The sequence below is a fragment of the Mesoplodon bidens genome (genome assembly GCF_964165515.1).
Source record: "Mesoplodon bidens genome assembly, chromosome: 2".
In the NCBI taxonomy this organism is placed as follows: Eukaryota; Metazoa; Chordata; class Mammalia; order Artiodactyla; family Ziphiidae; genus Mesoplodon; species Mesoplodon bidens.
The window spans coordinates 38,921,181-38,945,698 of NC_138177.1; the positions used below are offsets into that span (position 1 = coordinate 38,921,181).

Genomic DNA, 24,518 nt, shown 5'->3' on the forward strand with positions numbered 1-24,518 from the left:
ACTATTACTGCCCCTGAGAAATTAGTCTGGGTATTGGAAAAAGCCATCAAGTGAAAGATCTGTTAGAAGTCTAAAATCTGCCTCTTATCAGATGTGGACAAACTACTTAACATTTCTGAAACTCTAATTCGTTCACCAAATCAGGGTTGTAATACATGTGTTGCCAGGCTGACCTCAGAGGTTTGGAGTTAGATTTACATAAAGTGAAGACTACTGAAGACACATAAGATATCATTCAGCCATTAACATTGTAGACCTCTGGGGACTGGGAGAATGGGGGCATCGGAAGGCATGGAAGAAGTTCACAGATCTCAAAGGGCTCAAGAGCTGTGACAGCCAGGTGGGGGTGAATATGAGAGTGTGCCTTCTTCCCAGCATTACTGTCCTTAGGCCAAGTCCATTCCCAAAGCCATCTGTGCCATCACGTTTGCCTTTGTCCTCTTGGGCTCCACCCACTAGGAATTCCCAGTTTTTAACTCCCCTACAGAGGTGCTCATGCTCCCCAGCACACTTTACATCATCCCCAACACATGCATTTGTGATCCCTGCCTCCTGAGAAGGTAGGAAGGTTAAGCCTCAACTGCAGTGGGTCCTCACATTTCCGTGAATAACATCCTGTCTTGGGAATTCTAGGTCCGTAGAATTATAGCAGCAACAGAGAACACAGGACATTGTAGAGAGAGCAAAAGGAATTAGTACTGGATCTCTGCTTAGTAGGTGACATTGAAGACACAAGCCAAGGGTTCCTGATCTTCCGTGAACTTCTTCCAGGAGGCAATAGGTTGGTGAGCCCCGCTTCCTCTGAGAATTAACAGGCATGCCACCCTCTAGCCTGCAAAGGCCAGGACACGAAGCAGAGGGATGAAGTTGCAGCATGAGAATGAGGTCCGTCAGGCATTCTAGCCAGTAAAGTTATACAGTCTAATTTAATCCCAGAGGCATATACTTTATTTTTATCATCATCTATTTTGTTCATGATGGTGCTCTCAGTTCCTAAAACAGTGCCTAGGCCTCAGAAATATTTGTCAAATGACTTGAATGAATTTTGTGCTATGGGTTATGGTCCTACCTTTGAAAGCATGGATTTGATCATTTCCGAAAGTCTTTTCTAATCCTGTAGAGTTTACAGGGCTACTGAGACAGCCACTTGTGACTGGTTCTAAATGACTGCCAGCTGACGGGACTCTGGGTTCACAGTATTGCCTTCCCTTTCACTCTGACTAGGTGTTCAGGCAGAAAAGGACCCTCCAATTGAGGTAGGTCGAAGGACTGAGTAAGGCAGTAATGGGAAAGCAAAATACTCTGACTCACCTTGAATAGTAATTTGGCTTAAAATGGGCCTTCCTGAATCAAAAGGTCAGCACGCCATGCCCAAGGGCAGCAGTGCCTGCTGGGGGAGGACGTGTTGAGACCATAGCTTTCGTTTTCCAGCACCAGAGACTTTCCCTTCACACAGACACACACTCACATACATTCTCACACAGCAGACCCGTGTCAGTGCTCACATGGCCTTGTCCAGCACACACACACATCCACCGAGGAACACACGTGCCTCTCACTCAGATGTCACCTCTCTTCTCACCAGTTAATCTCACACACCGACACTGCCTTCCACACCCACGAATCCACGCTCACCCATGATTTCCAGCCTCCGGGCTATGGTCAGTTCTTTGTTTCCTTCCTCTGCCCACCACCCCCACCCCCCGCTTCTTCCATGGCTCAGGTGGGGAGGATTTGGATAGGGCTGTGCGTTCAGGCCAAAGCAGGGGGTCAGCTGGTACCTATCTTCAGTTCAAACCACTGACTCACCTGTGCGCAAGGGCTTGGTTGCTAAACCCAGGGACTCGTTCTCTGGGGCGTGAAGTCCACCATTCCCGCTTCTGCAGCTCAGACGCTAATTCTATTTTTTCTTCGTTATTGGGGTGGGTTTGAGGAAGTCAGTGGAGAGGACTTGAGGGTAAAAGATAGGGGTGGGAGGATCCCCCTGATTGAGAAGGTAGTTTTAGCCTAGAACTCACTACCTCGGAACTCAGTATCCCAGAGATACAGGGCTCTATTAGAGCCAAACCCAAGAGGTCGTCCCAGATCGTTTTTTGGAGAGGGGCGGGGTGCAGAGGCTCCCGCCAGAGCTGGCTCCAACACCAGAGTGCGGAGCCCCCAGAGGTCCTAGCGTCCCTCGTGGGACCTCCAGGCTGCTAAGTGGGGACATGGGCAGAAGAGGGTGCTGCCTTCTCTGCGGAAACCCTGGGGCAGCGCTCTCGGAGCCTGGGAGGTGCGGAGGCGCGGCGACCCGGCCCCGGCGCAGGGCGCGTAGAGCGCAAAGGCTTCGACTCCCGGCTAGGGCGGCGGCGCGCCGGTCACTGCGCGGAGCACAGCCCCGGCGGGCGCCTCTCGGCGGGGACAGGAGGCGCGAGAGCGTGCGCGCGTGCGTGTGCGCCCCCGCCAGGCCTCGGCTCTCAGGCGGAGACTCCGCAGCGCCGCCAGCTGCGCCAGCCTATTTCCTCTCTGCAGTACTTGGGGAAAGGCGATTCTTGCCTGGGTCTTTGCAGAGGGGGCCCGCTACCCTCTGGCTACATCGATCAGTAGCCCAAGCCAGCCTCGGGTCCCAGGAACCTCCTGCAGCTGTTGGCCGGGTCCTTCCGGCTCCATCCCCGCCCCGCCCTAGCTCGCCAGCCCCGCCCCCGCTTCTCCTGGCTCTTCAGTGCGCGCCTGGCTGCGCCTCTGCGCTCCGCTCGCTCTCCCCTTCCTGGCCTCGCGTTTCTTCTCCTCTGCTCCTCGGAGTGGGGCTGCCAGGGTGGAAGAGGAAGACTGAGTCGGTAGTGAGCAAGTTCGGTCCTTGGACAACTCCCGTGCCAGGCTACCGCTGGGCTCGGCTGCAACCTGTTCCTCCCTCGCCCAAGTGCTCGCTCGCCCGCCCGCCCGCTCGCTCGCTCCCGCTCTCCCGCCCTCTCCCCGGCGCAGCCGCGGATCGCTGTTGCATGCTGATCCGGGGAGGCGGCGGCGGCGGCAGCGGCGGCGGCGGCGGCGGCGAGCGCTCCGGGCGGATGCTGGCACTCGGGCTTCTCGGCTCTCTGGATGCTGCTCAACTTCTCTCCCAAGCGCAGGAGCTTTGAAGTCATTTGTCCCTCTCCGGTTGGATCGACTTCTTATTTTGATATTTTGGGCGTTGCGGTTTACGCAGCAACCTCGATACCGCTCTCCCCCGCTCTCTGCCTTTCTCTCTCTCAACCTTTGGATTCGTCTGTGCTGGCAGATTTAAAGACCCAAGTCTTGGCTGTGGGGTTTCTCAGATGGACTTGCGGGGGCTGGCGTTATAAAGCATGTCACCATAACCTCGTCCTTGTCTTTTTTTTTTTTTTTTGAAAAGTTCTTTTGTTTTCATTTTCCCCCTCCCCCCACCAATAAATTACCAAACTGTTACCTAGCGGGCCGGTGCCTGCCTCTCTCCCAGAACTAGGTGGTGCGTCTGCCAGAAGAGGAGCTATGTTTGAAGAGCAGCCTACTCCACCCGTCTCCTCTCCAGTCCCTGAACGCCACCACACACTGGCATTTTGAAAAAAAAAAAAATTGCCTCCAGAAACTGAGCACACCCAAGCTCTTCCCCCCTTTTTTTCCTCCTTGAGGAATGGAGCTTCGCAGAGGTTGTATTTAGATTCAACAGTTCAGAGCGGCGGGGTTGCTGCTGCCGCCTTTCCGAAGAGCTCGCGAGGCTCCCCGGAGGCGGTGGTCCCCGTGTCCGTCTGGATGCAGCTCTGAGACTCCGTGTGTCTTTCTGCTTGTTGCTGTGTGCGGGTGTTCGGCCACGATCACCTTTGTGTGTATTCTGTCTGTTTAAACTTCAGGATGGCTCGCTTCGGGGAGGCGGTGGTCGGCAGGCCGGGGTCGGGAGATGGAGATTCGGACCAGAGCAGGAACCGGCAAGGAACCCCCGTGCCGGCCTCCGGGCCGGCGGCCGCCTACAAGCAGTCGAAAGCGCAGAGGGCGCGGACTATGGCTTTGTACAACCCTATTCCCGTCCGGCAGAACTGTTTCACCGTCAACAGATCCCTGTTCATCTTCGGAGAAGATAACATTGTCAGGAAATACGCCAAGAAGCTCATCGATTGGCCATATCCTTTCTTGCCCACCATCACTCCCCTCTCCCCCTTTGCATTTCTTCGGGTAAGGGGGGAAACCTAGCATGGAATTTGCACCCCCATTCCTTTCCTGGTGCCGATTTGCCTCTTTGCTGAAGTGCACTCTGTACTTTGGTGCACCTAAGAGGCAAGCTTGGTGCTGTAGAAACCGATGTGGGCACTAGTGTTTTGCAAGGTAAGACTTTTGTTGGTTTTTGGTATTTCCTGCGTGGAAGTCTCCAGCATCCCTGGGTGCTTGGTGTTGTGATGTCTGCCCCTTTCGCGGCTGGGCTTTATTCGATTCTCAGCCCCCTAGTCCCTTCACAAGCTGCATAGAACGGGTTGCCCCTAATCTCTGGGTTTTCTTTCATACTCAGCCCCCCCTTTCCCTCCCTTTAAGCCATCCCCTTTGCCCCCATCCCCACCAGCCGGGAAGACACCTACACTATCTGCTTGTAGGAAAGTCAAGACTCCATGAGGGCATTTATCAGTTCAGAAGCTTCAAGAGCTTTGAGCCAAAACCCTGTAGACAAGTTGGCAAATGGATAAATAACGCAGGCGTTTGGCTTGGGACCCAGCTAACTCTGCTGGGGACCGAGTTTAAGTTCCACTGGAAATGGAGCGAATGAGCATGTCAGGGGAGGCAATCTCTAATGACACGGCCCAAACAACGCAGAGTTCGGGCTCTCTTCTCAGCCATGAAAGAGCAGCTCATCAGGGCCCATCCCTTCCTTAGTCCTGGGTTGGGTACTCCTGCCTCTTACTGCTTCACCAGCTGAGTGATTCGATAGTGCCCAGGATCCGGGCAGATCTGCTGGGCCTGAATTCATCAGCGGGGTGCTGCATCAGCTGAGCCCAGAGGTGTGCAAGCAGTCTGTCTGTCCCTAGTTCCAGAGGAACTGCTTTCCACAAAGAGCTGGTGGGGGGAATCTCTGATGGTAACGGTGTCAGGGTGAATGGGCACAGAGGGAGGTTCTTTGCAGGTTTAATGAAGCGCACCAAATGTGGGCTGCTGATTAGGCATCTCACTGCCTCGTTCTTCACTAAGAATATGGGCGTCTGGCAAGGTCTCTACGAATTGGGGGCTGCTGGATGGTGAGGGGGATGAGTAGGGAGCAGGCCCGTGGGATGGTGTTATATATGGGGGCAGGCTTGGAGACATGGGACTTTGATGCCTGTGGAGAGAGATTTCTTGGGAGGGATGCACCTGCAAAAGAGGCCACTCCTCTTCTTCCCGATCCTCCCTCCTCCCCACCCCCACCCTCCAGGTGTGCAGCAGGGAGACAGCTGGAGCCACGCTGGGTCTCTAGTAGCAGCGAGGCTCGTGGCTCACTCCCCTCGGGGCCTGGGCATCTCCCTGCTACCCCCACCCTAGTCTCTGGCCTTCCCCTCTTTCCTCCCTAGTTCCCTGCCTCAGCAGCATGGCGATTGGCTGGCTCGTGGTGCTTCTAGGCAGTACCCCTCATTAGAAACGGAGGAGCATCTCTAGGCAGATATTCTTCCTGCTGCTGCTCGAATCCTCCCACAGCCCCCGCTGGCTGGGCTTCTTCTCTCCTTCTCCCTGCACTCCCCCCCGCCTCCTACCCGCACAGAGTGACCCTGGGGCCAAACAGTATCAGAGTGAAACCTGCCTAGGGTGTGGGGGACTGGGGAGGGGGAAGGGTCCGGTCCCTGCAGTCCCGCCCGCCGGTGCGCTGCACAAAGCGACAGCTCTCATTGTGTTTTTCGTGCTGCGGCTCCGAACACTGCTCTAGTCAGGTCCCTACAGATTTCTTCAGCGGCACCCCCTTCCCCGCCCGCCCATCTTCTACAGTTCTCTAAAATTTCCCACCCACCAGGTGCTGCCTCTCTTAGGGGCCTGTTTACCTAGACAGGCGCCCTCCCGTTTCCCGGCGGTAGACAAAGCCGCCCAGCCACCGCGCGGGTGGCAGAGCGTGCCCGCAGCCAGCGTTGGTACCTCGGACAGCGCCACCGAAACTGCCCCGCGGCTTGGGCGCCACCGTCCCCGGGCTTCAGCACCTCGGGCACTTCCGGCCGGGCCCAGGCTCCCGGGCGAGGAAATTAAGTACGTTTCCTACCCCACGCGTTCGCCGCTGTTCACGTTTTCTCTTCCGCTGCAAAAACGCCGCCTTTCTAGCAGGTGTTGCGAGCGGCGCAAGGTGCGACTGTGGGTTTCACCGCGCTCTTTCCTTGTCTTCGGCCAGAATGCACCAGAGAGACTCAAAGGAGAGACTAGGGAGTTGATTTCGGCATCCTCCTCAGTGCCTTGGCCTTGAGCCCCGTCCCAGTGGTCTCTTCCATCCCCATAGTTGGAAGTTTCGCAGTGCTTCTACAGCATGTAGGCTGTTAGTGTTTGGAGAGCATCTGCTAAGGTGTGTAGTGGAGCCCTGTTCGCAGATTTAAAATACACCATGTTTGCTCTTTATTCCTGGCTGTACAATGTAATTGACTAATATATATTCCCTGTGGTGGTGACCATGTGGACACATCGCGCTTCTGTGGGTTCTCCGTCTGCTCTAATACCGCATATAAGTTCCTAGTCTCACCCCTCTTCCTTTCTAATTCCTTTCTGGAATTATATTCCTTTTTCTTACTGGGAGTCAGTGTGAGCACTGGTTACCAGTAAAGCTTGGGAGCTAAGCTGTCTGGGTTCAAATCTCAGTTCCTTCACCAGCTCTGTGACCTTGAAAAGTTACTTCATTTCTCTGTGACTCAGCTTCCTTATCTGTAAAATAAGGATGGTAATAATGAGTTACTGGGAGAATTAAATGAATTAATATATGTCAGCTTCCTAGAACACCGCCTAATTTCCTGTAAACACTAGCTATTATTATTAATAGAGTCCTTCAGAAATTGCAGCATACCAGAAGGGAGGGATCTTAGTTCTAGGTGAACGAAGTCTTCTAGGCTTTTGTCTCCCACAGACAGCAAAGACCAGCATCACCTGGAGGCTTGTTAAAAATTCAGAATCCCAGATACAGAGAAGAAACCAGTGGTTTCCACAAGGGAGAGGGGCAGGGGGAGGGGCAAAATAGGTGAAGGGGCTTAAGAGGTACAAACCAGCAGTTATAGTATAAATAATTCACAGGGATGTAATGTTCAGCACCGGGACTATAGTCTATGTTTTATAATAACTTTGTATGGCATGTAATCTATAAAAATATCGAATCACTATGTTGTGCACCTGAAACTAATATAATATTGTAAATCAATTATACTTCAATTAAAAAAAATTCAGAATCCTGAGCCACACTTCAGATTTACTAAATCAGAATCTGCATTTTAATAAGATCCTCAGGTGATTAGTATGCCCGTTCACGTCTGGCAAGCACTTCTGTGCTCTACGTAAGGGCCAGATTTTCACAGAAAGGAAGGTTCAGGACACATGTCAGGACCTGTTTTGAACTGTCCTGTTCATATGCAACATGCTTGAGGATTTTGATTATTCATGTAGTACACTTTTTGAGATGTCTACGTCTTTTATTGGCTGCAAAAAGTCACTGTAGAACTAGGGGGATAATATGTACTTCTGTGTGCTGTGTTAGGGGTCTCTGAACACCACATAATACTGGTCTTTAATCAGATTAGGCTGAAAAGATCCGTTAAATAGAAGGAATGATTTAATTTATACTTGCCACTCTCTGACTTGGCTGGGGGTGGTGATACCTCATCCAGTTATTAACAGGGAAGGTCTCATTCTTATGGGAAGAAATGCATAGGATAACCTAGATTTGGCAAGAAAAATGGTGGCAAGTCAACAGCCCACTCTGAATGTGTTTCATTTTTCTTGGAAGCTACATCTGCACAGGGAGATAATTTTATTTTCTTATGGCACTCTCTTCTGCAGTGGATGCCATAACCTTTTTGAAAATGCTAATCTGATTTAAAATGTGGTATTACATTTTATATGATTCCTCTTTTTCTTTTTCCCTCATCTAATAGATCTAACGAAAGGGTTCTCTTTTTCTCAGGGAATTGGCTGCTGTGCATGTCACCCCGCGTTCACTGTGTCATAAGCTTACTGGCTCTAACCCTTCTGTGCCCAGGCCCAGTTGCCCTGTGGATCTACAGGGTCTCCCTCATGGTTTGTGAGATGTTCCCCACACGTTTGCAGTTTTCCAGGTTAGAGGATGAAGGGAAGAAATGGCATGTCTGACTTTGTGCTATTGATGGGCAGTGGGGGATTTCTCCCCCACTGATGGTGTGGGTTATCTCAGCAGGGGAGCACATGTTTCATGTGGAAATGAACATGGTTTAAAGTAGGAAGATCAAATGTGTTTGTAGCCACTGAGCTGATGAAGCTCGTTATAATGAACCTGTGGATATTCATTCGTGATTTCTTGTTTCAGAGAATTTCTTTACAGCCCCAAAGGACTCTGGCTTTGAGTCAGAGGTTATGTGCTTTATTGTGGAGAATTCCCCATTGTCAATTATCCATTATTTTTGGAGGATTTTGCTGAAGATTACTGAGAGCTTTAGTTCCCCAATCTCCCATTATGGCCTATACTTTTCTCCTGTTTTGTTGCCTATAAGTATATTGCATCGTGAAAGATAGTAGACTGTAATCCTGGCAAGAATTTCAGGTTTGATGTAGCTCTCATGGCTCATGAGTCAGAGCACCTTGATTAGGACAGAGGGTGGCAGCTAACAAGAATGAAGTCTGTGATTCTATCCTGTGATCAGGTAATGCAGAAAGTCTTCACATCTTCTGTGTACCTGGGCACAGAGGCGGTGAAACAGATAGCGACTGTAACTGACACTGATGCTGCGGGATAAAGGTCTTCATTTTCTGAGTCTCCCAGGACCATCTCCATGTTGCCTAGCGGCTTTGCCCTTGAAATAAGGCGTGAGAAATGTTTCCTCCAGATACCAGGCTAGGACTTGTCGTGGGGACCAGTTGTAATTGGGATGCAGCCTGGAATGCGAGTTGGAGTGAAGGAGTCTGACAGAAATGAAATGACTGGAGGATGGAGACACAAATATCTGGGATGTGATAGCTTTGTCTGTTGGTTTGCATGTCACTATGTCCCCCACTTCGCTCCACTTGCTTTTCCTGCGCTAGGTGCAGGGCACACTATGAATTACAGGAGGAGGAGGAAGAAAATAACGAGAACAGGCCTTCTTTCTTTTTTTTTTTTTAACATCTTCATTGGAGTATAAGTGCCTTACAATGGTGTGTTAGTTTCTGCTTTATAACAAAGTGAATCACTTATACATATACACATGTTCCCATATCTCCTCCCTCTTGCGTCTCCCTCCCTCCCACCCTCCCTATCCCACCCCTCTAGGCGGTCACAGACCAGGCCTTCTTTTTATCTTCTTTTGAAAGATCCAGACTGTGGGATTAGTAGCTCAATCCAGAATTGCTTATCTCTCTTTAGCTGCTGCTGTACAAAATGTAGGTGTTTTTTTCCCCCCTCAAACTCTGCTGCATTTCCCCCCCTTTATAGGAACATCTGGTTGCTTTCCATTTTCATATTCTTAGTTGAAATAAAAGGCAGTCAAGATGTGCAAAACTCTCAGAACTCTTGCAGACTCTGGCTCTCTGGGTTCTATCATGTCATCAGTAGCCTCCCTCTTGTCATCTGCAGGGCTGCCTGGGAGGCTGCAGCTCCCCAAGGCCAGCATGTGGTCCAACCCATCAGAGGCAACTGTGCTGATCTAATTTTGTTTATCACTGACCACTAAGATGTTAAAAGGGGGAACCTATACGTGACTGTAATTAATACCCTTTTATTCACGAGAGACCAGGTCCTTTTCTTCACTTTCTCTTTCTGCCCAGTCCTCCGCCCTTTTCATCTTTCTATATTTCTCCCTCTCATTTTTAGGTTCAGCCTTTGTGAATAATTCATTATATGTGTGGGTTTTTCCTAGGCTTTTTGGAAAAGGAAGGTTATTCATCTTCTTCTTGGTTATGAGCAAGATCTCTTGCAGAGGGCCAACTTCACAAATCAACTTTTTTCTCTAAGTCCTCTATATTTTTGCAGTGGGATTGGGACACATGAGAAAGGTAGCTGGGGGAAGAATCTTTTTTTTTTTTTTTTTGCGGTACGCGGACCTCTCACTGCCGTGGCCTCTCCCACTGCGGAGCACAGGCTCCGGACGCGTAGGCTTAGCGGCCATGGCTCACGGGCCCAGCCGCTCCGCGGCATGTGGGATCCCCCTGGACCAGGGCACGAACCCGTGTCCCCTGCACCGGCAGGCGGACTCTCAACCACTGCGCCACCAGGGAAGCCCGGGAAGAATCTTTTTAAATCGTTTCTTTCTTGCTGCTTTTGTAATGATTGCCTCCTACCCAGTCCTGTTACATTTGGGTGCCCTATCACTTTGCAGCCATTCCCCTCCTGTATTCAGAGAACATGGTTAACTAGAAGATATTTATGTCCCCAAGCACTTGTCACTCTGAATCCTTTCATCCTCCTAGGTCTTCATGCTGATAAATGCTGAGCCACTGAGCTAAGAAGCAGGCTTCTGTAACTGCTTCATTTCAAATTCCAGTGTGAATTCACATAGGATTGGAGTGGGGAGTGGGGAGCAGACACTTAAATTAGTGTATCACGCCCCCCATCACCATGTGACTTCTAAAGCAGTCCTTTCAAAGAGGGATAAAAATGCCAGGGACCTCTATCAACACTTCTCTTCCCAAACATTCTAAACCTACGCAGAGAGGGCTGGTGGAGGTTCACCAGCCCTGTTGCCAGCATTGCCCTTAATTAAGGACGGAAAGTACAGCACAGAGTTTTTAGGTTCCTCCGACCGAGCGCTCTCTTATGCGTTAAGCCTACTTCGGGGTGCTGTCTATGGTGTATTTTTGGTCACTGAGCACCCCAAGAATGTTTACTGAGTTTTACATTCCCCACATCTTTGGCCAGTCTTTGGCTATAAACTCTTAACCCTATTTATGAGCCCCTATGTCCCCATCTCTGGAAAGCAAGGAGCAGCTAGAAGGTATATCCTTGAGGCAGAAATGGGCCAGATTAAGGAGAACAGCACTGAATGACTTTAAAAAGTGTCTGTTATCTAATCCATACCCCACCCTGTCCCTGGCAATGCAGTGGGTTATCCCTTAGGGGTTTCTTTTCTTATTTTTCTTTTTTACAGCTTTCTTGGAGTATAATTGCTTTACAATGGTGTGTTAGTTTCTGCTTTATAACAAAGTGAATCAGTTATTGTATTTTGAGTTCCAAGTTTGTAGGACTGAACAGTTCCACTCTCAGCCTTTTTGAATTTTGTTTTGTTTTGTTTTAAGGCCTGCAATGAATCCATTTGTAAAGTAGTTCATCCCAGAGGCAGGTGGGCGGGGCTTGGGGATGTAACTCCAGGCTAGGCTCCAGCTCTAGGCTCCTGTGGTCCAGCCAAGTGAGCGGCTTCAGGGAGGGCCCCTCCTGTGTGGCCTTTGTGCCTGTAGGTGGCTGATTTGAATCTCTGTTGCAACTCTGCATAATTTTGAGGCTTTTTTTTTGGGGGTGGGGGGCTGCATTTTTCCTGCATCTGTTTCGCCTCATCTCTGGAGAATTTGGAAAGCCTGTTTCAGATGTATGCACTGGCTTTCTAAAGGCTTGTGTCATTAAAGCCAGAAGGTGGCGGTGGAGTGGGGTGTCTTTTTTTTTTCCTCTTCCCCTTTAGGGGAGATGAAAAGGATGTGGCCAAACAGTGGGTAACGGGTTAGAGGGGAGAAGTGCTCTGGTCAGTGTCAGGAACTGAGGTTTGCCAGTAATCAGAGTCTGGTATCATTTCCGTAGCCAAGATACAGGGCGCTGGGAGTGGCCTCAGGGACCCAGAGGAGAGCCTCTGCACACCAGCGTGAGGAGGAAGTTCATGCTCTCAAGTCTTTCCCAGCCTTCAGCTCAGTTGGAGGTTTGAAGTGTTGCAAACTTTCTGTACCTCTTTCTCAATTTCCACACCTCTTGGTCATGGGGCTGGTCGGAGTCAAAAAGCATGAAATGGATTTTCAGCACTCACTCACTGACGTCCTGGCAATTTCCAGCTGTGTGCTATTGGGAACTGTTTTGCTACTGCTCTGTCAGGGATGTTCCTTGCCAGCAGGTGATTGCTGTCAGCATCAAGGCTAATTCCTCATGTAGCTTCTTTGTGTTGAAGTCATGCATATGGACTCTGTCTGTTTCATCTCTACCGTTAGTCTTCAAGCTTCATTGTGTCTCAGAATCTCCTGAAGGGCTTGTTAAAATACAGATTACTGGACGTCAGTCCTGGAGTTTCTGACTTCATTGGTCTGAAGTAGAGCCTGAGAATTTGCATTTGTCACAAGTTCTCAGGGGACACTGATGCTGCTGGCCCTGGAACCGTACTTTGAGAACCACTGCTATGCCTGGCAGTGCCTTTAGAGAAGACCAGTCTTACAAAGCGCCCATTCTAAATCTCTCTCTCTCTCATGTAACAGCCTGGAGCCTTGCTGTTAACAGGGGTTTTTTGGGTTCAGGTAGTGAGTCCTTGAGACTTTCTTTACCAAAATACAGATGATCTTGGGAGCAGAGACAAGGTAAGCTAGTATATGACATTATCAACTTAGAGTTAGTTCTTATTCTTTCTGGGCTTATAGTTGAGAGCAGGCTGTTCTGAGAATAGGCAAAGGACATGCCCATTTAATTCCAGCACCTAGCACAATGCTGGCACTTGGTGAGCATTCAGTAAACTGTTGTTAAATGATCGAATTAATCAGTTGCTGTTGATTAAAACCACAAGCATCGGTGAAGTGCCTGTTATGTGTCTAGTGTTGCACTGACTGGGACCTGTAGGACCAGGCATAGGCTTAGTAGGGGAAGAGGAGAATGCTAGGAGGTGGTGAGGGCACTGGATGGCTGGCAGGGGATTGAAAGGTCATTACATGGGAATTTGGAGGTTGGAAAGTAGCTTCACCTACTTTAGAACCTTGCTAAGGGTTGCTCTCGTTTCTATAATATCCAGCACAGGCTGTGCAGAAAGTACATGGTGTCTGTTGTTATCGGGCATTTGGTTGTACAAAACTGTTTATTAATTGGCACCCAGAGATCTATGGTTTAATGACAATTGACATTTATACTGATGGCCCCTAGGTACCACAAAATGCTGTAGTGCTTTCTGAATATGATGGCCAATGAAGCATTCGTTACATTATGTCAACATGGTTTGAATGGTGTGTGTACCTTATTGTATTCAGAGCTGCTGCAAAGCATAATCCATATTGATTATATAAAGTAGCTCTTTATCACTTTTTTGTTAAATTAACCAAAATCTTCTTCTCCAGCTATACCGGATAATAGAGAAATTTCTGCATTGTTCTAGAAATGAGTCCTTTCAACTCGAGTAATACTGTAGGACCTGGAGATGGATCCTGGTACAGTTGTCATAATGTCAGGTGGTGGTTAGAACAAAGTCATTATTTTTTAAATAGCTCAGCAAGCTTTAGATTTAGTGGGCAAGTTCTCCAGCTGGCAAGCTGGCACTGCATCTAACTGGGTGTGCTTGGTTCTGTGGGCTTACATTGAAAATGAACCACCAAGATTTCTAAGAGGGTCTCCAATAGGCATCTCAGCAAGAGGTTGACAGGTGACACCTTCTCCAACTTGATTGAATTACCCAACTTTTGTGCTTTGGACTGTTCCATGCTCTTTTATACTCCCATCTCATTTCTCCTTGATCAAGATCAGAGGATGTTTGGTTTGATGCTGTTCATTTCAGGGTGATGGTCTTTAGATGCTTAAGGCTATGGAACTTTAGAGTTGGGACTGACCCGAACGACTGTGTAGATGACATCTAGGTGACTGTTCTTGGAGTATGGGGACAGTTACGTCCTTCTGGTACAGTGTTTTCTTGCTTTCTATATCGGGATCACAAATCCTATTGCAATCCAAGTGATGCTGTGGACCCCTCTTTCCTGAAAAATACACATACAATTTTGCATTAAATTTCATGGAGGGGTGGTCCATGGATCACAATTTTAAAATGCTAACGATGTTAGAAAATTCCCACATTCTGGGATGTTGGGATGCTGGGCCATCAGGAATAGGGACTCCCAACCCAACAGTGTATCCTTTAGGTACAAGTATGACAGGACTTCACGTGGAAGAGCTACAGATATTTGTTTGTGTGAGTGCATCAGCCATGCTACCATGATGAAACATTAGCATTCTAACCAAAGAGCATTAAGTCAATACTGGAACTCTTTCTCCATCACCCTGATAGATGGCCATCTGGCTTCTAGTGTCAGGGTGCTCTTCCATTATTAGAAAACTTAAAGTGTAGGAAGTTGAAATATTCCTCCTTACAGTTTCCACCCGTTTGTTTGTTTTTTTCCTGTTTCTGTTCTGTAAAGCAACACAGACCGAATCTACTTCTTGTTCACTTAATGGTACTATGGTACTGAGCAGTGCTGTTGGCTAGAACTTTCTGTGATGATGGATATGTTTTTATCTGTGCTGTCCAATGCTGTAGCTGCTAGCCACATGTGGCTCTTGAGCACTTGATATGTGGCCATCGTGACCGAGTGTTAAGTTTTAAATTTTATTTCATTTTAATTAATTCAAATTTAAATAGCCACACATGGCTAGTAGCTACAGTACAGGGAAGCAAAAGTAGAGAGGCTAGATAGAGTCAGAAAGTCTGCGTTCCTGTCTGGGTTCTGTTCTTTGTTTGCTTTGTAACTGGACAATGTTTCCCTAGCTTGTTGCGCAGGGCTTCTTGTGATCCCCTCTGCACATGGCACCAACCTGTCTCAACCGCCATGATGCCCTGCTTTCCAGCTGTTCCAATGGGCCGCTTGAAGGGACCATCCTCTCCCAGGCCTCCATGCCTGCGTACCTGCTGCTCCCTCTGCCTGGAATGTTTTCTCTCTCCCCCCCCACCCCCCCCCCCCCGACCTCCTGGCTTTAAGACTGTACTCAGGGGTCATTTCCTCCATGAAGCCTTCCTTGATTTCTCTCAGCAGAGTAAGGCCAACTCCCTCCTTCTGGCTCCCATATGCCACCTCGTTTATTACTTTCTTATAACACTCACTTACCACATAGCTTTAGTGTTGGTTTAAAGTCCCTACAAGCGAAGGACCATTATCTATTATAAGTTTTTAAATTACCGGAACTTAGAACAGTGCTTACTAACATTGGCATTTAACACACTTATCTATCTATCTATCTATTTATTTATTTATACTATATTTTCGGCTCTGTTGGGTCTTTGTGGCTGCACTTGGGCTTTCTCTAGTTGCGGTGAGCGGGGCCTACTCTTCGTTGTGGTGTGTGGGCTCTAAGCGCGTGGGCTTCAGTAGTTGTGGCACATGGGCTCAGTAGTTGTGGCTCGCGGGCTCTAGAGCACAGGCTCAGTAGTTGTGGCACATGGGCTTAGTCACTTCGCGGCATGTGGGATCTTCCCGGACCAGGGCTCGAACCCGTGTCCCCTGCATTGGCAGGCGGACTCTTATCTACTGTGCCACCAGGGAAGTCCCCATTTATTTAAATTAAAATAATTTTTTTTTTTTTTTTTTGCGGTACGCGGGCCTCTCACTGTTGCGGCCTCTCCCGTTGCAGAGCACAGGCTCCGGACGTGCAGACCCAGCGGCCATGGCTCACGGGCCCAGCCGCTCCGCGGCACGCAGGATCCTCCCAGACCGGGGCTCGAACCCGTGTCCCCTGCATCGGCAGGCGGACTCTCAACCACTGCGCCACCAGGGAAGCCCTAAAATAATTTTTTAAAGTTTTTTTTTCTGTGAAGAAATGGCATTCTGACTTGACTTGAGATTGTAGTCAGCTTAAAACCTTGGATCTTTTACTGTGAATTGATGACAGAGTTAATTTTCCCTCGAACTGTTCTCATTCAATTTAATTTTTGAATGTGAATTCAGGACTCCGTGTTTATTTCAAGTACATTTTATCTCCTTGCTTTTGGTCCAGCAGTCCATCCTGTAGACATCCTTTTCAAGTGGGGACAGGGAACTAACATTCACTGAGCATCCATAAACTTCAGACTCCATACATATTATTATCCACATTTTATATATGGAGAAACTGAGGCTAAAGAAGATTCATTCGGTTGCCCAAGGTCATCACCAGTGAACCTGAACCCTGGTGGTCTGACTCCAAAGCTTCGGTGGTTTCCATTGCACATTGTCTCTAGACCCTGCTGTTTAGTGGGCATGCTCTTTACCCTGAGGGCTACATCAACTGAAGACTGGATAGGCATGTGCTTTATGCTTTCATTCAAGTAATTGATAGAAATATGGTTAGAACTGGGGACCTCCCTTCTGCTTACTACTAGTGCATTGGTAAGTGCTCATCGACTGTTCAGCTTTTCTCACATTTCCTGAACGGTGCTTTAGCCAGGTGTTAGCCCTCTATTTTGCCTGTAAGGATATTGTGCGAGATATCCTTGTCACATGCTTTGCTGAAATCAATACACACTTTTATGCCTATTTCACGCCTTTGTTAGGCCAGGATATAGCATCTTGCTTTCTCCAAAGTCCGCACTGTGTGTCATTTTCAGAGACTCACTTAGACAGTATTTTATTTCTTTACTGGACAGTTGAAGTTGAAGTGATCGTAGGAGTTGAAGTGATATTAGACGTCAGGTAGTCCAGTGCCCAGCTGATGAAAACTTCACCTTAGGGTTTAGGATTTACCAGTCCCTGCTTGGAAGCATTAGAGTGTCATAGTTAAAAATGTGGCCTTTAGATTCAAATCTTGGTACCATCTCCACCACTTCCTTGCTCATGCCTCTGGGAGTTACTTGACCTTGCTGTGCCTTAGAATCCTCAAACATAAAATGGAAATAGGAATTTTACCTATCAGGTGTATCTTATAGGATTTTGGTGATGATCAGATGAGATGACACACGTAAAATGTGAGAATGATGTCTGGCACATAGTAAGCCATGAATACATCTTAGTTGTTAGTATCTGGTTAATTTCAGTTGAATCAACATTAAATTTCTGCAGCTAAGTTTTCTCCTTCTAACAATACCATTTACTTTCTCCTGACTCTTGTCGATTGTCTAACCTGAGCACTGCCAGATGTTTATGTGACCCTGCATTGGTTTTGTAACCTCTCTGAGCCTCAGCGTCTTCACTTGTGAGGTAGAGGTCACCTGCCCTGCTTTGCCTCCCTTGCAAGACTGTTGTGAGGCCAGCATCATCTAATATGTATGAAAACCCTTTGTAAACATGTTAGATATTAGCACTAGTGTTAATGTCAATAGGGTTAATAAATACCCAACATTTTATTGAGTATTTACTATGTGCCAGATTCCTGTGCTAAGTGCATCCCATGGATTATTGCATTTATTCCCCATGACAGTTCTACAGAGATATGCATGCTTGTTTTCTACATTCCACAGCTGGGAAGATTACAGCATAGAGAGGTTAACTCATTTGCCCAAGATTACACAGCAAGTGAGACCTGGAGGCCTGGATCAGAGCCCGTGCTCTCAACCACTGCAACTAGGTGGTTTGTCCACCAGCCCTTTTTGTTTTTCTTCTCAAAGTTATTGGGTTTACATTTTAAAAGGTACATTAAAAATATCTGCATCCAAATCTGTCTTTCTTCATGGGTCTCTGATGCCAGTTTTACAGCAACATTGGCCCTGAGGACACACTTGGATTTAGTCCAGAAAAAAGATATCTGTAGGAGCAATAATGATGCAGAAGTTTTCCAGCAAACTTTTGATAAAAGCAGATGAGATATTCAAAACTATCAATTAGACAAAGTCACTCGATTTTGTTTGTACAGAAATGGTAGCCACAAGTTTCAGATGGCCTGATTGATGGTGTGTGGAAGTGTCCCTCCTAGAACCCCAGCTTGGCCTCTGGGCAGGTTTTCTTCTCAGAGGTTGCCAGCCTTCTAGCTACCTCCTCCTCCTGTTTGGGTTTCTGGGTATTTAAAGTCTCCATCTTTGTTCTGTCAGAGAAGGGAGTCACAATGGGATTCCATGAACTGTGGATGAAACTTCTGAAAGGGTTAGAGGCATGTGGCAGAGAGGGGGAGCCTCCATGGCTTGGAGCCCTATGAGCTTAGGGAAGGTCATCTGACCAGGATACTGGAGGGCATTTTACTTGAGGGAACTGGGCACTGATGTGGATGTGAATGGAGAACCAGGATGTACCACTTGGCTTCTGGAAACCAGGTGGAGGACTCAAAGGAAATTAGGGAGTGGGCCTAAAGAAAAATGAAAGGAACTGCCTCTTCTTTCTGCTAACTTTGGATTGTATTTGCAAGGGAGTTTGTAGTTATGAGATAACTGAGCCATATGGATGTACAAGGATGCATGTGTTCTGCTGGTCTGCTGATATGAGGAGCAGTTGAAGGGTGTGGGCTTTTCTGGAGGTGGGGTGGGTAGGTGGATGTGGTCACATGAGGAGAGGCAGTTCTGGGGGATATGGGCCCATGTAAATTCCGAGGATCTGGGCATTTTGGCAACGTGATAATCCCTTCTCATCGATTGTTATGTATTTATTTAGTTTTGAGATCACCATCTGCCCCTCCTCCCCCAAAGTTCTGTGGATAAGGGATGGTACTACATCTCTGGGTAACCTCTTTCCTTGATGATGACTAGAGAGTAACAAACAAATGCCCACCCCTGAATGTGCAGGCTCAGAAAGACTGAGCTCACTTCTGTCACAAACACCAGTAGACAGGCTCAAAGGAGCAAAGCAAGGGAATAGATTCTGGGAAATGAGAACTGTCCGACAGCTTTCCACACTTGCACTGTGGAAGAGGCTGGGTTCAGAACAACCCTGCGCAATGATAAGGTTTATCATCCCTTTCTCTTCTCTTACCTTCATTTATTTTTATTTTCAAGTAATTATTTTCATATCATTTTACCAACATGCTGTAGAGACCATGATCCAGACCTGGAGAGTCATCCACCCCTCAGTACACATCCCTGGGAGTGTTCAGAGGAACCTAACCTTTAATAAATGCCTGTCGTGTGGCAGACACTCTGCAGTGTGCTTTAGAGCCATATTATCACTTTACCCAGAGCTGTGTGAAGTGGATATTATTGTTCTCATCTTACAGATGATTAGCCCAGGGTCACAGGTAGATGTGGTCTGAACGACTCCACTGGCTCCTCTCTTTCCACTGAACCACACTGCCTCAGGTCAGACCAGAAGAGTAGCAAGTACTCTTCCCTAACAGAGCATCTTTTAGGATGACACTGTGAACTGCTTGCCTGTATCAGTAGCACCCGTTGGGTATGAGGCTAAACCCATGGAGGAGTAAAGGAGCGATAGATGGGAAAAGCACAAAGATCTCTTACCCATCGTCATGAAGTGGGTCTGAGGCAGCTTGCCCTGTGTCATTGGAATGCAAGCTTCATTTGGAAATGGGGCCCTTTGCTATTTTGTCTTCTGTCTTCACCAGAAGCTCCACTGTCAGACGTCATCACTCTGCAAAGGACTTTTGATTTGGAAGAGCCAATTCTCCTTTTCTTTTTAATATTAGCATATTGAGTCCACTTTCTTTTTTCCAGCCCTCAAAAGGTCTGTTCTCAGCCCTCCCTTCTCCGGGGCACCCATAGTGTGAGTGGTAGTGTGGAGGAGACAACATTTATGACTTGTTTTGAACTTTCACCATTTACTGAATGCTTCTACCTTTGCGGCTTGTTAAGGACACGGGGGCTGTGGGGACAGAGGGGCTGCAGAAAAGACTTTACTATCCCGACAGAGAGCGTAGAAAAGGCTTACAGTAGGTTTATGGAAAAGCAGCCTCAGGTTCATCTTCAGGTCACCATTTGGAGGATTCTGACTTTTTATTAACTATCTCTTAGAGGTGTTTCTAGCCAGTCCAGCTTGTCCTGGAGCTCCTGCTATTGAAAATTTAGAAGTGTTTCCATTGACTTTAGACACTTGAAAGGTACTCCTAGGTGTGCCAGGACTTCTGCTTTGGGTGTTATTGTTGGATGTACTCATGAGTAGCTTTGCCAAAAGTGGCTTCTCTCAGTTGTAATAATGGGCGCTCCCCCTTTCTGTCTCACTTCCCTTCCCATCATGTTACTTATTAGCACCACAGACTAAGAGAATGTTAGAGTTACGGGGACCTAAGAGAAAGTGTAATCAAACCTTCCTTTATCTGTAAGAAAGCTGAGAGTCAGAGAGGTTAAGTGACTTGTCACTGATGTCTCAGTAAGTGACAGAGCCTGGGCTGGAACCCAGGGCTCCTGACTCTCAGTCCAGGGCTCCTTTTCTCTCTTTTTCTTTTTTTGCGGTACGCGGGCCTCTCGCTGCTGTGGCCTCTCCCATTGCGGAGCACAGGCTCCGGACGCGCAGGCTCAGCGGCCATGGCTCACGGGCCCAGCCGCTCTGCGGCATGTGGGATCTTCCCGGACCGGGGCACGAACCCGCGTCCCCTGCATCGACAGGCAGACTCGCAACCACTGCGCCACCAGGGAAGCCCCAGGGCTCCTTTTTCTCACATTTCCTCTGTGCTTTCTTCAGTACTCTTCCTCCAGTCGGCCATCATCCTTCTATCCCCTCATCCTCTTCCTGGGATGTGTTCCTCCTTTTTTTTTGTTAGCAGGTATATGTTTTTAGTGTTTCTCTGGGTTGGGGCATAGGAGGCTGGATCATGATTAATAAGAAAGGACTTAATTAAGAAAAAGTAGGCAAGAGAAGGAAAATTTACGAGACGCCAGCCAGCACAGATCCAATGAGAATGGGAAGCAGGGATTCAGAACAATGGTCGACGTTTTCCTTTCCCAAAAATATTGCTGGAGAATGTTATGAAGTGGTAGGTACTCAGTAGGCAGTGGGCTTCTACCCAGCGTAAAACCAAGACCACATCTCAGCAGGTGGGAGAATGGCTGCTGAGGCGAGTACTCATCTCAGAATGTTTTCTGGACTCTCCAGGGGTCCTGACAAAGGTAAAGTGTCCACCGCCTACCTTAAGAGATACGCTCTTGAGAACAGGCGAGTAGGGAAGGGGCGGTAAACTCAGTAAGGAGATACCTTTTTGTCTTTAGAACTGTCAGTTTAAGCCAAGAAGCTACGGGGTTTTATTTGATGGCTGTGAGAAGTGGTTCCTAAGCTTTTCAGGAATCCATAGATGTTTCTAGTCCTGGCTCTGGAAAGGTCTCATTCCTGCTCTGGTTTCAGTATCCACCTCTATAAAATGAGTGTGCTGGATCAGTTAAGAGAGCTCTAAGGCACCTTTCCGTTCTTACCGAGGTGCCTCTGGGATTGTTTCCTCATTTGTTATCTCAGCTGAGTTGAGGACACCATTAGCTGTCATGGCCTCCAGCACTGAAGGCAATGTTCTTCTCCCTGGCTGCACATTGAAATCAGCCTAGGTCCTTCTAGCAATGCTGATGCCCAGATGGTAGCTGAGACAAATTAAATCAGGATTTCTACAGATGGAATATCCGTATCCTTAATTTTTAAAAGCTTCCCGGGTGATTCTACTGTGTAGTAAAGGCTGAGATCCGCTCACCTTCCAGAATAAGAGGTGAGCCTTTACCTGATTTGTTTCCTTGGATTGTGCTTTTAATCATGTGTGTTGGTAGGTTCCTCTCAGTTCTCTTACAGGCTACGGTGATGTAGCAGGAGCCCCCTGGGTCTCCCGGAATTCAACCTGAGAGCATGGGATGATTAATTCTTATGTCTCATGGTGCTGGCAAACTATTCACCCGTGGCTGCTTCTGGCACACATCCCGCCACACAGGTACCAGCCTTCTGTGATACGGGTGATGCTTCAGACTTCATGAAGGCAGGTCCAGCTAAGAGAGCAACTTGAGTCTAAGGGACAGAGGGAGTCGTGCTGACCCGTGAGGCCCTTGAGCAAGAGACCGAAGACTCATTGACTTTTCTTCCTTCCCATTTGTTAAGTCTTATGCATAGGAGGGTTGATCCAGCTCAACTGCTATCAAGTACAGGAATCTCTTCCTCAGTATCCTCGATGGTCTCCCAGAGACATGGAACTTACAGTAAGTAGTGTGTGGAACTGGCTAGTCCCAGCATGTGGGTTTCAACTGTGTGTATCTCTTCCCAACTCCATGTGCATTGGTGTCAAGTTGGTAGCCTCAGTCGCCATGGAGACAGTCTTTACACTCCAGAAATTGACACACGCTACACATCAGGGCTTTTCTCTCTTCAGAGAGGCTGGTTGTTAAACATCTATTCGTACAACAGTTAGTTTACTACTTAACAGAATAGTCCATTCACTGGTGGAACCGTGGAACTTCTCTGTATTGCCGCAGATCTGCCTTTGGGTGGCCACTGCACCCAGTGGTCTCAGCCTTGCCCTTCGGAATAACTTAGACGACATCAAAGCCCCCTCCGACAAGCTAGCCCTTCAGATATTTGAAAACAGCTGTGATGTCTCTCTCAAGTCTTCCCTTTCCAAGCTGAGTACCCTTAGTGTGTTCAGCGTTTTTCTCATGTGGTTTGGAGGCTCAATAGGTGTCTTTGAATATTGGGGTGCAGTTGCGGGGTTTTTATTTTTTATTTTTTTCACGGTACGCGGGCCTCTCGCTGTTGTGGCCTCTCCCATTGCGGAGCACAGGCTCCGGACGCGCAGGCTCAGCGGCCGTGGCTCACGGTCCCAGCCGCTTTGCAGCATGTGGGATCTTCCCGGACCGGGGCACGAACCCGTGTCCCCTGCATCGGCAGGCGGACTCTCAACCACTGCGCCACCAGGGAAGCCCAGTTGCAGGGTTTTTAGAGGAAAACGAAAACTTCTCCCAGAGATGACCTGTGGACTTTTTCACAAAAGGCTTTTCATTCTCTTTCCACATTCAGAGTGAACACACGGAGTGAGTGTGGATGTGGAGTAGGCTACAGTCTTGGGTGTGGCTGCTGATTGCAGCCCACATTCTTTCCCTAAAATGCACATTGCTGCCAGAATGCTTGATGGGCTTGAATTCATCAGAGTGTCATCAAAACACAGATTCTGGTTTCTGAAACAGGTAATTTTCCCACCACTGTTTTGTTTTCCTTCCAGAGGCTTTTAATGTTCCCCCTTTCTTTCTTCCCTTTTCTGTAGCGTTCAATCATTTGTCTCCTGATCACCAAAACTCTGTGTCGAATGACAGCGTTTTGAGTCCAGGATTCAGTCAGACACACAAAAAGGGAATTTGTTAAGACTTATCCAGCTGACTGTGAGTGAGACAAAAGAGAGAAGGAAGCCGGTGCTGTCTGAGATCCGCAGAATCGCCACTCCCCATCCTTTTGGAATTGGGGCTCGGCTGAGTCTGGAACTGACCTCAGCACGGGTTAACCAAATTGGCAATAGTGTGAACTTCCTTTTAGTCCTCTTATATAGAGGGCAGGGACATGGGAGTCAGACGGGAGTTCTTTGGTCTAAAAGCAATGAAAAGTTCAATGCAGCTACACAGCCAACATTGCAAGGGTAATGCTAGGGATCTTTGTTTTGGGTAACTGAGTCCATTGACCTCCCTAAGAGAGCAGTGGGACTGTACCGGCAAACAGAAAGCCTCTTTCCGTGGGGTGGGGGGTCTCTGCCTCTTTGCTGTATTCTCAACATTGTTTCCTTTGTTTTTCATTCATTAGGATTTAAGTCTTTAGGAGTAGGTGTAATGGCATTTCCATCTTCTTGACAGAGAGAGAGGGAGAGAGGTGTGTTCAGGACTGCCTGTCATACGGTGAATTTGAACAGAGGCAGCTGTTGTCATGGTGATGGCAGGTTGCATCCCACCACCATGGAAACCAAAATTAAAAAACTAATGTTAAGGCTGGAAGTCACATGATACATTTTGGTTTTGTTTTGTTTTAAAAAAAGAAAAGGGGTTTGGTTTTTCAATCTTTTTTTTTTTTTTTTAAGACGAGTTGGGGCTTTTTTTTTTTTTTAAGACGAGAAAAATTCTAGTAAGGAAAGCAATGAGATAATGAAATGGGACAATACGAAGTATGCAGAGCCTTCCACCCCATTTTTCTGCTTGTTAACAGTGCGTTTCTGCTGCCATGGGTGTGGGAAAGGAAGGAGAGATCCAGGATGGATTTCAAGATTTGCCGCCGGAATTGTGTACTGATTCTTCTGTCACATGAGGAAGCACAGGGGTTTAGCCCTCCTGCCCTTCGGTGGCAACATGTGGTCCACCCTCTGTTGACGAGCCCGGGACAGAGCCTGGAAGCCTAAAAATAAGGACTGAGAAAAGAGATGGGAATGCAGTTGAGGGTGTGACTTGCCCCAGAGATGAGAGTGGTTCATACATTGATAAGTTTAGATGCTTAACATTGTTTTTCAGGAAATTGAAAAATTTATCTGTAGCCCCTCAGAACCCCACAGAATACAGTGTCTCTATTTATTCCCTTTTCTGGATGAGTCTTCTTTGGACGCACTGTCCTCCTAGGTCAGCCACGGGAGCAAGTTCAGAGAAGTCCAGGAGGAGCCCATCCAGGAGCATATTAGCCACTGGGCCGAAGCTCCCTTGGACCGTGGCTAACCTCTGAACGTGGCCTCAGTGGGG

General features: G+C 48.0%; 1 protein-coding gene across 3 annotated transcripts in view; it reads left to right on the forward strand.

Annotated features, from left to right (window-relative positions):
• Positions 1-3,622: 3,622 nt before the first annotated feature.
• CACNA1E (calcium voltage-gated channel subunit alpha1 E) overlaps positions 3,623-24,518 on the forward strand; it is a gene marked incomplete at its 3' end in the record, with an annotated part of 302,403 nt that continues 281,507 nt past the window's right edge. For all 3 annotated transcript variants that reach the window (XM_081225453.1, XM_081225454.1, XM_081225455.1), the window contains exon 1: positions 3,623-4,109. In XM_081225453.1, coding sequence (XP_081081579.1) covers positions 3,844-4,109 — 266 coding nt within the window. In that variant the 5' untranslated portion in view covers positions 3,623-3,843. The remainder of the gene's footprint in view (positions 4,110-24,518) is intronic.